Here is a 17,186-nt window from a genome sequence, read left to right as displayed (position 1 = left end):
TTAAAATGCAAACAGTAGTACCTGCTGAACAGGGTTGTGAGTGTTAAAGAAAATACATGTGAAGAGCCTGGCACAGAGCTGCATGCAATAAATGTCGGTAGCAGCTCATCTCACTGTTTCTTACCCTTCCTGCTCCCACCCAGATAAAGGACTGTGGATGTTATCCTGTATTAGAAAGCCTTCAGGATGCCTTCCCTCCCTCCCTCCCTCCCCCAACCTCCCCTCCCTCCTTCCTTCCTTCTTTCCTCCTTTTCTTCCTTTGTTTGAGACAGGATCTTGCTGTCACCTAGGCTGGAGTGCAGTGGCATGATCATAGCTCACTGCAGCCTCAAACTCCTAGGCTTAAGCAATCCTCTCACCTCAGCCTCCTGAGTAGCTGAGACTACAAGCATGCACCACCATGCTCAGCTAGTCTTTTTATTTTTGTAGAGACAAGAGTCTCACTATGTTGCCTGGGCTGGTCTCAAACTCCTGGGTTCAAGCAGTCCTCCTGCATTGGCGTCCCAAGGTGTTGGGATTACAGGCGTGAGCTACTGTGCTCAGCTCTTCAGGATTCATAAGGATAAAAGCCACATACCTGATCAGAGCTATTGTCTTCACTTCAGAGGCAGTGCTCTGGAGCAGTGTGCAGTATGGCTTGGAAAACGGCAGGGGTTGGAAGGACAATATATTGAATCATACTTAATTCCAGGAAATTTTGCTTAGTAGGTTACTTCTTAGCTCCTTAAATAAAATTTTAAATCTTGATTCTTAATGCTGACTTGACTGTCATGGAGCTTTGACTCTTCTTTTTGTTGCTTCCCAGAGACTACAGATATATAATCTTGATCCCACACTTTTCTTTTCGGCATCATGCCTCACAGCTGGTTCCTGTTGTCTACTGTTGCCACACCACCACTACGTTCTTATGCATTCTTCCTCAAAATACCACTGTAGCTTTAATCCATGTTTACTGAAGATTTGAAATAAGAACTTCTCTTGCATCACCATCCTGGGAATTCTACCATCTACTTTACATTATGGGATTTACCTGGTCCTGAAAGACTGTACTGTAGGCTAAATAAGAAAGTATTTCGTCGTAACACATCATTTTAATAGTTTTTTTAAAGCATTATGATACACAGACCTATCTTTAAATGTTGGCTCTCTTTCATTTACACATTCTATGACTTTTGGCTTGTCCTCTCTCAGCCTCAGTTTTCTAATCTGTAAAATAGAATAGTACCTGCCCAAGGACACAAAGGTTATTATGAGGATTAAATTAAATGAATATAGTGCTTAGCTCATAGAAAGAACTTGTATTTTATTTTCTGATTCTCTTAAAATGTTCCTACTCATGGCATTTTCTGTGGGTTTTTGGGTTTTTTTTTTTTTTAGGCAGCAGACTGTCCTGGGAAGCTGTTCATCTTCCATTCTTCCTTGCCAACTGCTGAAGCACCAGGGAAGCTCAAAAACAGAGATGACAAAAAACTGGTTAATACAGACAAAGAGAAGGTACTTTGTAACTCTTTGAGTATCCATATGTCAATTATTAAGAGGAGTTAAAGAGGCAGTGTGTTCTTCATGTAAGAAAAAAGGGGAGAAACTAAATCTCATAAATTAAGTCCAGGGCATTGCATGTTACAGGAATATTTTGGATTACAGACAACTTAAAATATTTTATATTCCTAGAAAAACCGATGTCTGAAATATGTAAATTAAAATAAGGCCCCAGGCTGGGCGCGGTGGCTCATGCCTGTAATCCCAGCACTTTGGGAGGCCAAGGCAGGTGGATTACGAGGTCAGGAGTTTTACCATGTTAGGCAAACTCTTCCCTTGGCGGCAGAGGCCTGAGGCATGAAGCACAGGTGTGGGGTTCTCAAAATATGCCTTCACCTAAAACCTCTGACAGTGTAGCAGTGAGGGGAATGTCTGTGGGAAGGATAAGGCTATGGATATAGGGACCCAACTAGTGGTTACACGGCAACACACAAGTTGCCTCATCTAAGTCTGTAAAGTAAGGGCTGCAGTATCAGCTCCATTAGGATTGATGGAGTATCAAATAAAATTAAACACACAATTATTTCACACAGCACGGACCTGGCACAGACTGGGTGCTCAGCAGGTGGCCACTGCACTGATGATGACCACGGTGTGTTTCTTCAGCCCAGTTCACTTAACGGGAAAATGTCTATTTTTCCATTTTGAAAATTCAATAAGAATTCAATAGAAATTTAAAATTTAAACCAAAAACATTTTGTAATTTTTATTTTTTTCTTTTTTTTGCATCTTTTTTCCAGATACTTTTCCAGCCCCAAACAAATGTCTATGACTCATTGGCCAAGGACTGCGTGGCTCACGGCTGCTCTGTGACACTCTTCCTCTTTCCTAGTCAGTATGTGGACGTGGCCTCGCTGGGGCTGGTTCCTCAGCTCACTGGAGGAACCCTTTACAAATACAACAATTTCCAGGTAAATGCCAGCAATTTGTTCACCTTGGTCTTCTACTCCCATTTTAATTTTGTTGTTTAGATTATAGGTTTAAAAAGCTGTGTTCCCTGATGGGTAGATGACACATATAAATTCAAGAGCAGATGGAAAACAGTATACCGTTGGTCCTTTTTATAAGGAGAGTTCTGCATCTTGGCTTCAACCAACCTCGGATCAAAAATACTCAGAACCAAATATTGCATTATACTGAATATGTACAGACTTTTTTCTTGTCATTATCCCCTATAGGATAACAATTATTTACATAACATTCACATTGTATTGGGTATTACAAGTAACGTAGGCAGGGCACAGTGGCCCAATGCCTGTAATCCCAGTGCTTTGAGAGGTTGAGGTGGGAAGATCACGTGAGGGCGGGAGTTCAAAATCAGCCTGGGCTACATAGCAAGACCCTGTCTCTACAAAAAATTTAAAAATAAGTAACCTAGAGGTGATTTAAGGGATATGTAAAATGTGTGTAGGTTATATGCAAATATGCCATTTTATGTCAGGGACTTGAGCATCTGGTGGAGTTTGGTATCTGTGGGAGGTTCTGGATCAAATCCCTCACAGATAACGAGAGACGACTGTGTGTGTGTGTATATATATATAGGAACCATATATATTTATGGTTCAGCAATTCCATACTTCCTAAGTGTTTGGTGATAGAATGAGCTCATTCATCCTCAGAGTTAAATATCAATGTGAGCTTTCATAATGGAGAAAAATATATTTTATGTAAAATATACTTAAGATAATATTTTTAAAAGTGACTGCATATTTGTTTTAAATTATTGGGATTTTAGGGATCAGTTCATTACACTTCTCTTTTCCAAGCCTGATTGAGAGAGAGATTCAAGAGACAATCAAAATGTCAGCACTATAATGGACCTGAGTCTGCAGGCAAGTGGGCTTGCTGATTCACCCCTGAATTTGACACACTTATACACCCCGGCACAGAGTGGGCACGATTTGAGTTTCTCCTGTGGACCCCTGTGCCTTGAAAAAACATTGTATTGAGGGACAGAAAATATGTGCCTCCTGCAGGCAAGCTGCCTTCCTATGAAGAGGACCCAGAAGAGGCTGAGCTGTGCCCACCCAGTTCCTTTTCCCAAACTTATTAATCAGATGAGTCACTCCCCGTCACCTAAGGAGAAGGGGTCAGGGGTGTGCCTCTAATGTGTGTGCCTGGGCAGGCATGGAGGCATGGACTGGGAAGGTGTATTCTCCAACATAAATGACAAATGTTAGTCATCATCTATTTTTATTAATCATCAATAAAATTATGAATAGAGACTAGTTACATATTTATTTATAAACTAAGGGACTTGATAAGACCAAAGGTTGTAAAGGAAATAAAATTGAAAAAGCTTTAACAACTCTTTCTAAGACTTCTGGATAAAAGTATGTTTTTTCAGGTACACTCTAGAAAATAAACTCTTAATAATCATACAGAATTCTGACCCTTACTGATTCTACCCACATTCTGGGTATTGAGGTACATGAAGCCTACCATGCTAATCAATTTTAGCTCCTTTTCCAGTTAGGGGGATAAATTTCATCAGAAGCTCCCCCCACTTTTCCAAAAAGGACTTTATCATCTTCCATTCCTGGCATATGTGAATTGTACTGGGGTTCTTGCTAGGTCCTTTGCTATGTACTGGTGTGATCATCTGCATGGTAGTGACTTGGCTTCAAAGAGCAGCCTACCAAGTGATGTGTAGGCAGGGGGTGCTCTGTGGTGTAATCATCCAGGCTTATTACTTTTTTTTTTCTATTTAAGTTTTTGAGTTACGTGCCAACCCCATGTCATTTCTGATATAAAAGGATATTTACTTGTACCTCAATGTATCCATAATTATTACTGATTCTTTCAATGTTACTAAAAAAGAAATGTTATAATGCAGCAGAGGAAAAGCCAATAAGATGTAAACAGGCAGTAAAATATTTTATAATAAAAGAGTGTTAATGTTGCCTATGCTGCCATTCAGTTGTTTGTTTACTCCAGTTGTTGCAAAACTGAATCCTGCCGTAGCATTTCTTTCTTATCTTCAACAATACAAATTTTAATAGTCTTTTCCATTCAATAACATTGTAAGATAAAAATGATGGTCAAGAACTATGCAGGCACCACCCAGTTGTATGTAAGCAACTAAAGGGATTATTGTAAAGATTGTGTCTATGATCTCCCTCTTTCCTTTCCTCCTTCATTCCCTTCGTGTTTGGGACTGGGGGGAAGGGATGAGATGCGTGTGTCAGTGTCTCTCCTATGTGTCAAGTAGTAGTGAGAATTTCCTAAAGAGTTTCACTGACAGATGAGAAGCTTTAGAAGCTCAGCTAGTTTGTTTCCTCTCTTGGGTGACCTCTGAGCTCAGTATTGTGCACATGTGCATATTATATAAATGTTGCTTAGTTGTGGAATGTGGACAGTTTTCAGAAATACGGTGATCGTAGAGTAGTTAACAGGGCTAGGAGAAGGGGTTTCTACTTTCCCTGACATAGCTTCACAAAGCTCTGAATGTGGTCAGACTTAAAAAGCCCCAGTTGCAAGGTCTTTCCCTAGCCTCATTAAACGGGTATTATACATTGGGTCTTAACCTTGTCTCTAACCCTAAGCCACTGAGTGGATCACTTATGCTCTCTTAATTTTCCCATTTGCAATTAATAACCGATTTTCTCATCCAAGTGTTAAAATGAAAGAAAATAGTAGATGAGATTTTAGTTTCAAAAGTTAAGAAACACTGTCCAAAAATGCTATATTTTCTTTAACCAAAGAAGCATAATATATAATAACAAAAATATGCTAAATCGGGATTTTAAAAATAATTATTGTAACTCAGGATTAAAATGAGAACGTTATTTTAAGTATTTTACTGCCATCTGGTGGACATTGATTAGACTTTATTTTTTAGATGCACTTGGATAGACAACAATTTTTGAACGACCTCAGAAATGATATTGAAAAGAAAATAGGCTTTGATGCTATTATGAGGGTTCGTACCAGCACAGGTAATTATCATTTATACAATTCTTCGGGTCTCTCTTGAATAATTGTTTCTTTTTCAAATTAATAACAGGCCAACAAAGAAAATAACAGTAGAATAAAGAGAAGCAAAATTTCCCTTTTTCCCTTATCTTTAGGTTTCAGAGCCACTGATTTCTTTGGTGGAATCTTGATGAACAACACCACCGATGTAGAAATGGCTGCCATCGATTGTGACAAGGCAGTGACCGTGGAGTTCAAGCACGATGACAAACTCAGTGAAGACAGTGGAGCCTTAATCCAGGTGATTGAAAGTGTATTCCCACCTTTCGTTATTTTAGTTTGTTGCCGACAATGATCAGTGGGGAGACTGAAATACCATCAAATGTGTTAGTCTCTTCATAAAAAAATTCAACTCTTTCTCCAAAGTCAAAAGTCAGTAGTTTAGAACACTCAGTTGGGAGGTTTCTCCATACTCATTCATATTTGCTACTTATATGAAGTGACAATTATGTGTCATTGCATGCAAGTCCAGCAAATTTGTGGTAAGTATCACAGGCATCAGCAAACTGACTTCCAACGGCTTCAGCACCTATTCACATCTACCATATGAATATTAATTTGCTAGGGCTGCTATAACAAACACTACAGAATAAGCAGCTTAAACAACAGAAATTTATTTTCTCACAGTTCTGGAGGCTGGAATTCCAAGATCAAGGTTTCTGAGGGCCTAGAGGGAAGGATCTGTTCCAGGCCCCTGTCCTTGGTTTGTAGATGGTTTTCTTCTCCCTGTGTCTTCACATCATCTTCCCTTTGTTACATGCCTATATCCAAAGTTTTTCCTCTTATAAGGACACCAGTCATAGTGAATTAGGGTGCACTCTAATGAACTCATTTTAATTAATTTACCTCTTTAAAGACCTCATCTCCAAATACTTAGGTACTAGGGGGTTAGGACATTTGAGGAGCCACAGTTCAGCCCGTAATACGATGTTAAGCAAGTGGAATAGGATTTGGCTTTGTTTAAAGTGAAACTAACTAGAAGCCATAGAGACTGAATTAAAACAAGAAAAACTATGACCACTAGATATACATGGTCATAGTTTCCAAACATTGGCATCATCTTTAAAGGATGAAGAGAGGCTGGCATTAGGTTGAAGAAGAACTTTTAATTAAAGTTTATTTTTTAATCACATATATTTGGTGAAATGCTTTTATCTATGCATTCTTCAAATGTATATCATCAGCATAAGACCTAAGTCCATTGTGAAAGCTAGTTGTATGTTTTTAAGAAAGTGAGCCTTGAGTAGGGCTCTGAGCACATGAAGGTATTGTTTCTGCACCTGGATCCCTGGTAATAAAACATGAGCTATGAAAAATGCAGACTAGTTGTAGAAATGTGAAATAGATATTTACATGTGAATCACTCAACAATTTAAACCAGTGAAGTGCTACATTGAAACCCAGCAAATGAATGGGTCATTATTCTCCCATACTTCCTGTTGTTCATTCTTTAACAATAATAGAAAAAAACCTGTGGAAAAATAGTTAGAGGTCTTTTATCTATCTGTACACAGTGTTTTGTAAATGCAAGTAAGATCAAGTTAGCTTGGGTGGATATGTTAATCAGAAAAACATGTGACCTCAATGTTGCTTCTACAGTGTGCTGTGCTTTACACGACAATCAGTGGTCAAAGAAGACTTCGGATTCACAATCTTGGCTTAAACTGCAGCTCCCAGCTAGCTGATCTTTATAAGAGCTGTGAGACAGATGCTCTTATCAACTTCTTTGCCAAGTCAGGTAACACTTTGCCAATCCTGAGGTTCAGTAAACCTTGCTTAGTAATTCAGTCAAGATTTGTCAGTAGCTAAAAAGCACTGTAGTTTTGCAACCTTATGGTGGGTAAATTCAGAACTAATAAAAGCAAAGGCTGAGAGAGAATAGTCAGCATTCCTAACTCTAAATTAATAAGTGAGGTAACTCAGTTCAGGGTCTGGCTATACAGACTTACTTAAAGTTAACTTCTGGGGTGGCAGTCTGAGTTGAAATTTAGGAATATGATGCTTAGACCCTTATTATGGTACATGATCATGCCCTCTGACACATTGGGTTAATGGACAGAGACGATCTCTAATGTTAGACTAAACTTGCTTATCCATACCATGATAACTATGAAATAGAATGGGCCCAAGGTGGAATTTTCTTTGGCTTTCCTTGAGAAATTCTACACTAAAGTTTGGAAAAGGTAGCAATCCAGCCCGTAAGAATTCAGGACATCAAAAAATGACAAATTGGCCTGTCTTTTTTTCTGTGTGTACAATTCTAATATTCTGAAGGTAAATCTGGCCAATATAACCTTTTGCTGTAGGTAGGCCAATGTTCTCCATTAGTTAGATCATCATATTTAGTCAAGAGGAGACCATTAGCAAATGACTTGAACAGATTTAAATGCTATTATTCTTGCTGGTTGGTCTGAAGATAATAGCAACTTGTTCTTTTTTGTTTGATTATTTGAAGAGATCAGTGTCTGAGCTAAAACTCATGTCCTTTTCATTGTTTTGTGATGTAGCTTTTAAAGCAGTTCTCCACCAGCCTTTGAAGGTCATCCGGGAAATTCTAGTTAATCAGACTGCCCATATGTTGGCATGTTACCGGAAGAATTGTGCAAGTCCTTCTGCAGCAAGCCAGGTGAGCTACCTATTGCACATAGATGTTAAAGTGTTACAAACGACTACTCATTTCTTCAGCACATAGCTATAGAAGGCTTATGATGTTGCAGGCACTTAGATGCTGTTACAGTAAACAGTGTAGCTGAGAAGATTAAGAATGCAATTTGGGGGGGCTGTGGTTTTTTTTTTATAGCCAACATTTAAAAATGTGAACAAAAAAAATGGATGTGCATATTCAGTTGACAGTCACTACGGTATGTATAAACAAAAGAATGTTATATGTAAGAAGTGTCCTAATATAAACAGGATTCTGTTTTGTATCCAGAGATGGGTATTTTGTTATGAAATGTGTATGCTTAAATACATTTTAGGCATATTAACAAAGTTGACATGAGCTGATGGCAGTAATAACATTTTATAAACAAATATAATTTATAAATATAAATACAGGAATTCTTTACATTTAAAAGTTATTAATAGGTGTGAAGAGTTTTCAAAGAATTGACTCTCTCCATCATCTAGTAATTTGAAATTTTAGAAGATTCTTTGAATAAACCTCATTTAGTCTCTCTCCTATAAAAGGAAAAGCAGAACCTCAAGTCCACATTTATTTTGCATTTGCTCTCTTGTTCACATTCTTCTCTATGTCAATAAAAGTTAGATGGCATTTTTTATAGCTGTGTATCAAATATGTGAATATAGAATTCCAACTAAAATAGCAATAGATGGGAAAACTTTCTAGTTCATTCATTGTCAAAAGTGAGTGCTGAGAGGACATCTGAAGCCCCACCTAAAAGTAAATCCTCAGCAGGAAAGATAATGCAGATAAATTTTGGGTCCAAATTCTTAATCTGGGCAAAGAAAGAAAACAAAACAAACACACTTACTAGATGGATTTTTCATAAAAGTTCCTTTCCATGCTGTCCAAAGTGATTAAATTAGTCATCCATTCTTTTATCTCTTCTGTTGATAATCATATAAGCAACTCCTGAATCTATATGAGTATTCAGTCTTCTTTATTATTCAGAAGATTTGCCATTTTAGTCAACTCAAATATCAGTACTATTTCATAGCATGCTAGTTCAGGTTACACAAAGCCCACCAGGTACACCTGGAATCTAGCCAGAATGCAGTCCAAACATGAGCACTTTAAACATTTACCTCATTTTACTATTTGTCTTAGAGCTATGGAAACATTATTCTGTTTCTGGAGTATCTCACACTTCAGGAGCATTAGTTGAAGCAGTACAGATACAGTTAGTGTCCTCTCTGGACATTCATTTGTTAACTTTGAAACAACTGGATTCAAAGACCTTAAGTTAAAAACAAACTTATTGCCTATTTATGGAAGAAAAACCTGTTATTTTATTCTGGTTTAAAAGTTAAAAGCATTGTCTCTACCACTGGATAACCTGTTTGCACAATTAAATGATTTCTGGAGTTAAAACATTATGATTATAAATTTTCTCTGAATAAGTTGATAGGAGATTATTCCTGTTCTTATAATGAGGTTTTTCCATTAGCACTTTTCAAGTGTGCCTTTCAACCAATGATATGTTTTTAAAAAATAATGTAACTTAAGTACCTTATGATTAACCATCATGCAGTCTAGAAAATGTGGAGATTCTAAAACAGTATTGTCTGAAAACATAGAATAGTTGGACTTAATGTTCTCTTCAGAAAATCTAACTGTAAACTTGGTACTTTCCTACAGTTCACTTGTGAAAAATAATATCTATGAAGATGGAGAGATTCCTAAAGGAATTCCACTATTTTACCATAGAGCCCAAAGTTTCCTTGACCCAAGCAAGACCATCAAGGAGCTATCTGGATTGTATGATACTGGACCTCAGTAGAACTACTTTTACTGAATTGCTGGAGCCAAAACTAGGCTGCAGCAAGAGAAGGCAATTAGGGTACAAAATCTAAGGAAGCTGTCATTCTGAGGATCATATGATAGATGCTGGGTTAAGACATATGGCTGGGCATGGTGGCTCATGCCTGTAATCCCAGCCCTTTGAGAGGCCAAGGCAGGTGGATCACTTGAGGTCAGGAGTTCAAGACCAGCCTGGGCAACATGGTGAAACCCCACATCTACTAAAAATACAATAACAGCTGGGCGTGGTGGCATAGACCTCTAATCCCAGTTACTTAGGAGGCTGAGGCAGGAGAATAGCTTGAACCCAGGAGGTAGACGTTGCAGTGAGCCGAGATCATGCCACTCGACTCCAGCGTGGGCAAAAAAAAAAAAAAAAAAGACATATAACTAGAAACAAGATAAATTAGGTTGGGTGCAGTGGCTCACACTTGTAATCCTAGCACTTTGGGAGGCCAAGACAGGAGGATTGCTTGAGGCCAGCAGTTGAAGGCCAGCCTGGGCAACATATCGAAACCTCCACCTCTACTAAAAATAAAAACTTAGCCAGGTGTAGTGGTACATGCCTATAATCCCAGCCACTCAGGAGGCTGAGGCAAGAGGATCCCTGGAACCCAGGAGCTTGAGGATGCAGCGAGCTATGATTGTGCCACCATACTCTAGCCTGGATGACAAAGTGAGACCCTGTATCTTTAAAAAAAAAAAAAAAAGCAAACTTTAAGGCTTATAAGGCTTACATAAGCAATGTAGATTCTTTTAATTAAATCTAATATCTCACTGTTCTGAGCTTAAATATATCAATATCATATGGAAGTGCATTCATTTCAAAAGGCAAGTCAAATGACCTTAACTGCAAAATAAGCTTTTTTTTAAAAAAACAAAAAACAAAAAAAAACTCATTACCACTTCTGTCACTTTAAAACCTAAAGAAGGAAAGAATTTTCCAAATTCAAGCAAGCTCGACTTATATGAATTACTGCTCCCACCTCACTCTCATTCTTTACTCCCAAAGAATAATTTAGTTATTTATGGAGGGGGTCAGTGGGGTGGGGAGATTTTATAGTGGTAATCCGTGGCCACATTTTCTTCCTCACCTCAAAAACATTGAATAAGATTGTCTTCTTGTTTTCTTTCATTCTTTAACTCCATTTTTTTTGGTTTTGTTTTCATGATTAGATTTTCCTTCTCATTTACCACCTGTTTTTCTTCCCTCTGCCTTCTATAATCCAATCTCCTCTGATTAGACTTTTTAGTCCCAATAGTGTCATTGTGGGCCAATGTCACCCCTTTGTGGTATTTAGGATCACAGATTTCTGAACTCTTAATATGACCTCATTAATTAGAAGCAACCAGTGAAATTTCAATCTGATATTTTCAAACCAAATGGACATGCTTTATACAGGAATCTAAGAACATTCTTGATCCTTGATCTTGATAACATGTAAAATGGCTAACTAGCAACTAGACCAGAAATAGCATCGGGGCCACATGGCTCTGGAATATGACCATGATCTATCTGGTTCCTGCATCTTTTTATCATAGTTTTCCTTGGCTGAGAAAGTAATCCAGTACCAAATGTTGTTAAATGAAGATATATTATGCTAGAGAAAAAATTAGAAGAGAGTGTTCTACTCTTATGAATAAACATATATTTAACTGTCCTTGGTTCTTTGAAAGGAGATTAGAAGTCGACGGGGGAAACAAACTGCAAAGTAGAATCATTCTGAAATACGTTTGCCTGAGCCAGTTAGAAAGTTCTGTTCCCCACATTCCTTACTTAGTACATCATGAGAAGAGACTTACGATATAAATTTAAGATGCAGAATAAATTCTAACAGACCCTCAGGGACATTTTCTTTTCAGTGTGGATTCCGATAACTGTATATCCATTTTCATCATCAAGATAGAAAACTAAGCCAGGCATGGTGGCTCACGCCTGTAATCCCAGCAGTTTGGGAGGCTGAGGTGGGCGGATTGCTTGAGGTCAGGAGTTTGAGACCAGCCTGGCCAACATGGCGAAACCCCATCTCTACTAAAAAAACAAGTTAGCCGGGTGTGGTGGTACATGCCTGTAATCCCAGGTACTCAGGAGGCTGAGGCAGGAGAATCACTTGAACCCAGGAGGCGAGGTTGCAGTGACCCGAGATTGCGCCGCTGCACTCCAGCCTGGGCAACAGAGTGAGACTCCATCTCAAAAAATAAAAATAAAAAAGAGAGAAAGCTAAAAAGAAACCATTAATTTATAGATCAGATATTTCATTTATCTGTTTGCAAGTTATTATCTCGTATGTATAATTTTTCTTTTGGATATGTCCTTGTTCACTGACTTGTGCTATTAAGTGGAAGGAAGTGACATTCAGATCAGTCAAACTTGATTATTAGCTATTCTTACAATATTGATTTAGGAGAAAGTTAAACAATATAGGACATTATAATTTCTTAAATCATCAGGTTGTGTTCCTAGAATTGCTGCATTGTGTTAGGTTGTAGTATCTCACAAGGGCATGGACTTTGGGGCAGTTAGAATGAGGTCATGTGAGCCAAAGTGAGGGTGGAGAGAAGGTACAGGTAGATTATGAAGGTAGAATTAAAAGGATTTGTTTATTAATTGAGGGTAAAGAAATAAATGAATTAGGGTTCATCTGGAAGTTCTACACTGAATAGGAAACATGGGAGGAAGAACATGTTTGTGGAATTGTAGGAGTTTGATTTTGCATGTTATCATTCATTAGTGACACATCTAAATGCAAGAAGCATTTCCTTTTTTAATCTATAGTACTGCAATCTCTTTATTATGTTTTATGTATTTATATGTCTATCCCCAGCGAACTTCAAGCATCTTACAACATGGACTATGCCTTATTCCTTTTTATATCCTTGACACTTTGCACAGAACCTATGACACAATGGCATTTAATATTTGTTTGATGAGTTTAAGATGCATGAAAAGCATAACGGAAGAGATACCCTGTTGGCAGTTAGAAATGCTATTCTTGAAGTGGAAATATAGGTTATGAAATCATTTTTTAAAAATTTTATTAAACATATGTATATATCTAAACATATATATATGGTATATCCTATGTGCTAGGCACTATTGTGCTTTACAAATCATTTAATTATCATAACCCAATTATGAAGTAGATATACTATTATTCCATATTCAGCTAAAAAAAAAAAACACTGAGAAAAAGACAGGGTAAGTAATTTGCCCAGGGTCACACACCTGCTAAAAGACAGAGCTGGGATTGCATCCTAAGCAGTGAGTGGGTAGTGCTGATAACAGCTACACCAGACTGCTGTAGCACTAGATAAAATAAAAACAACTGCTGCTCTTTGAATGCCTACTCTGTGCCAGTTACTGTGTGCTCTAGGTGTTTTACATGGGTTACCAGTTAATCCTTACATCCTTACAAGTTCAGAAGCAAATAATGTTTCAGTCTTACAGATGAAGCTCAGGGAATTGTTCTCAGTAAAGATCAAGCGTATGAAACAAAAAATTGTCTTTTTCAGCTTATTCTACCAGATTCCATGAAAGTATTGCCAGTGTACATGAATTGCTTGTTGAAAAACTGTGTGCTACTCAGCAGACCAGAGATCTCAACTGATGAACGAGCATACCAGAGACAGCTGGTCATGACCATGGGTGTGGCTGACTCTCAGCTTTTCTTCTACCCACAACTTCTGCCCATAGTAAGCATGCTGGGGTGGTGCATTTCCCAGAGGAGGCTGGAAGGGAATCATATTTTGTGCTTTCCTGTATATCTGAAATATGTTGTTCTTAAGAGGAAAGTTAAAGTCACAAATGCCTTCAAAATATATGGTGTGAGATTTCGAGCAGGGGCTCTTTCTGCAAGTTGCTTATGTGCATCAGTATGTGCTCACTATGGTGAGGGGAGGGAATCTGAGGAGTTCTGCGCCTCTTTCAGTCTGTTTTCAGCACAGAAGTTAGGGCATCCTGTTAAAATAATTGTCAGCTCTGGCCAGGTGCCGTGGCTCACGTCTGTAATCCCAGCACTTTGGGAGGCCAAGGCGGGCAGATTGCCTGAGGTCAGGAGTTTGAGACCAGTCTGGCCAACATGGTGAAACCCCATCTCTACTAAAAAATACAAAAAAATTAGCCGGGCTTGGTGGTATGTGCCTGTAATCCCAGCTACTCGTAGGGGGCTGAGGCAGGGGAATTGCTTGAACCAGGGAGGTGGAGGTTGCAGTGAGCCGAGATAGTGCCTCCAGCCTGGGTGACAGAGCAAGACTCCGTCTCAAAAAAGAAAAATAAAATAAAATTGTCAGCTCGTATTACTCCTTCGCTCAAAACACTCCAGGATTTCCCATCTCAGTTCCTACCACCCTGGCCCAGTGCTGTGTGCCCCGCCCTCCCCTCCCTTCTAGAAATCTTCTGTTACTCTCCCTTTCCCCATCCCACTTCAGCCACACTGGGCTTCATGCTGATCCTCAAACACTCCATTTGGGCCCTTGCTTTAGGACCAGTGCACTAGCTTTTCCTTCCATCTGAAATGGTCTTCTCCAGTTGTCCCGATGGCACCTTCTCTTACCTCCTCAGGTTACCTTCTTAAAAGTTTGTGGGCTCCCTGGACTACCCTAGTTAAAATTTGTCCCCACCTTTATCAGCGACACACCCCATCCCACTTTTGTGCATCTTTTCTTCATAACTCTTCACACCATCTATATTCTGTATATTTTACTTATTTTATGTGTTGTCTCTTCCTCCCTGCACAAAACCATTTGCTGTGCAAGGTAGGGATTATTTTCTAATGACTGGAATAAAGTCTGGCACATAATAGGTACTCACTATGCATTGAGGGAGGGGAGGGAGGAAAAAGGAAAGGAAAAGAGGAAGGAGGGAAGGGAAGGGGAAGAAAGGAGTTTCTAACTCTCTTGTCTGTGCCTGCCCAGCACACGTTAGATGTCAAGAGTACAATGTTACCTGCTGCTGTTCGTTGCTCTGAGTCCCGTCTTTCAGAAGAAGGAATATTCTTACTGGCTAATGGCCTACACATGTTCCTGTGGTTGGGAGTAAGCAGCCCACCAGAACTGATCCAAGGAATATTTAATGTGCCATCTTTTGCACATATCAACACAGACATGGTAAGTATTATTTTCATTGCTTTTGTGGTAATATGAAAAATATAAATTCGTAAATGTTTTTATTTATGTGCAGTCAAATATTACAGAAAGAAAAATAATAAGGCATATATTTCTGTATATGAAAGAAATAATTTCATGTTTTGATCAATATCAATTAGCTGGTATAAAGTTATTTGTATAGAGTACTTTCAAACAACTAAAATATGTGACTTTAATAGAAAATGCTAACACTTCCAGATCATTAACTATGTGCCAGTCTCTGTACTCTAAATACTTAAATATACCATTTCAGTTAATTGTCATAACAAATCAGTGAGATGGATATGGTCTCAACATTTTACAGAGGAATCAGTTGAGGCTTGGAGACAAGTTCCTTCAGGTAGTAAAGTGGCAGAGATGGGAACTGAATTCAGTTCTTATGCTCTGGACTCATCCCTGGTGCTGAACTGCATACTCAGAAGAATGTAGAAATCTTTCATAAGTGTTTGGCTACAGACTAAATCAGATTACTGAGTTAACAAATAATAATTCCATAAAAAGAGACTATACACCCCTCTGTTGCAATAACAACAAAAGAAATTGTGAGTTTGATGTTAAATTAATACAAATGACTATTTTAAAGTATCTTAGGAAAACCCAGCTTATAATTTGTACAAGAGTCAACATTTATTGCAAACGTTATTTGTAGACCATTGTTGTGTGAGCATCACTGCCGATGGCTATTGTTTGACTCTGATAGTGGATTCCAGTAGAGCTCAGCAGATAGTTAGTTTCCTGAAGCCTCACTTACGTTGTGGCAAGATGGCTTAAGTCTAGTTGTTGAACCCAATTGTATGAAGTACAGTTTATCAATATATATAGCATCTTGCAGAAAGAGGCAAGATAAAAATTCAAGGCCATGACAGGTGATCAGTTTAGAGAGCTGCATATTCATGAGGAATGTCAAAAGTGTATTTTTAAGAGAATTCAGGGGCATCAATATTCCAGTTAGAGATTGGTTTTAAGATGAAGATTTAGAAATTGATATCTGCATATGTTTGAAATTAAGAAATGATTATAAATGCAATTTAAAAAAATAAAATTCAGTAGGCAAAGAACTATGAGTCTGAAGAATGTTTATATAAAAGTTAAGGAAGCTTCCTCTTGTAATATATTGACATAGTAAATGCTGAATGCATAGTTGCTGAACTGAACATCCACAGGAAATGGCCAGTGTCTCTACCACAAGGCAGCACATTGGTAGGTCTGTGCTTATATCAGCATACTGGTATTTCCTTGACTTTCATCAACAAAATGAAACAAAGTTAAAAACCAAATGTAAGCTACTTTCTTTTTAGAGGCAGCTGGCACTTTAAAACACATACATGAAGAATACTTACGTTGTTTGTTGAATAAATAGATCTACCATAATATGCCACATAATGCATATAGAGGATGGGAGTGTGAATATAAATAATGAATTTTTTGCTTTCCTTACTCCTGTGAAAAACATTGACCATAAACTTTTCCTGACACTTGAGGTTTATGGTGAAACATTCTAAGTCACATGTTCTCTGTCCAACTCACAGTGATGCATTGGCTCTTGGCATCTTCTTGCTGAGAAGCAAACATTAGCATTTTACTCTGTCTTAACGGAAGAAATGTAAGTCAAAATCCTTCATATCACCTGGATGCCATGTGCAGCTGGATTGGCCTGTAGACCACTAACCAGATTTCTGGGCTATCTAAGACGCTGCATTCCCTTTGAGAAATCAACATTTGGTAGTTTGTTTTAATGCCGGAACAGTAGTACTTGGATGGAATTTTCCATCCATTGAAGGAATAAAGTACATTCTTTTCTCTCGCAACATAGCCTTGAATCTTGAAAAGGGATCAAACTTTCACAGGAAGTTGTTTGCATAAAACATATACTATTGTCTCTTGGTATCCATGGGGAATTGGTTCCAGAATACTCTATAAATTCACAGATGCTGAAGTCCCTGATATAAAATGGCATGGTATTTGCATATAACTTGTACATATACCCCCATATATTTTAAATCATCTCTAGATTACTTATAACACCAGCTGGGCACGGTGGCTC

The 17,186-nt window shown here is 38.2% G+C and overlaps 1 protein-coding gene across 12 annotated transcripts in view; it reads left to right on the top strand.

The window, feature by feature from the left end:
• SEC24D (SEC24 homolog D, COPII coat complex component) overlaps positions 1-17,186 on the top strand; it is a 115,522-nt gene that overhangs the window by 91,926 nt on the left and 6,410 nt on the right. For all 12 annotated transcript variants that reach the window (XM_054683841.1, XM_016952109.2, XM_016952111.3 and 9 more), the window contains 8 exons: positions 1,378-1,494; positions 2,280-2,450; positions 5,381-5,477; positions 5,610-5,755; positions 7,114-7,252; positions 8,022-8,140; positions 13,511-13,690; positions 14,912-15,103. In XM_054683841.1, the coding sequence (XP_054539816.1) occupies positions 1,378-1,494; positions 2,280-2,450; positions 5,381-5,477; positions 5,610-5,755; positions 7,114-7,252; positions 8,022-8,140; positions 13,511-13,690; positions 14,912-15,103 (1,161 nt within the window). The remainder of the gene's footprint in view (positions 1-1,377; positions 1,495-2,279; positions 2,451-5,380; positions 5,478-5,609; positions 5,756-7,113; positions 7,253-8,021; positions 8,141-13,510; positions 13,691-14,911; positions 15,104-17,186) is intronic.

The sequence above is a fragment of the Pan troglodytes genome, chromosome 3, assembly GCF_028858775.2.
Source record: "Pan troglodytes isolate AG18354 chromosome 3, NHGRI_mPanTro3-v2.0_pri, whole genome shotgun sequence".
In the NCBI taxonomy this organism is placed as follows: Eukaryota; Metazoa; Chordata; class Mammalia; order Primates; family Hominidae; genus Pan; species Pan troglodytes.
The sequence above is the reverse complement of the archived record's forward strand: the minus strand, read 5'-3'. Positions and strand labels throughout refer to the sequence as shown.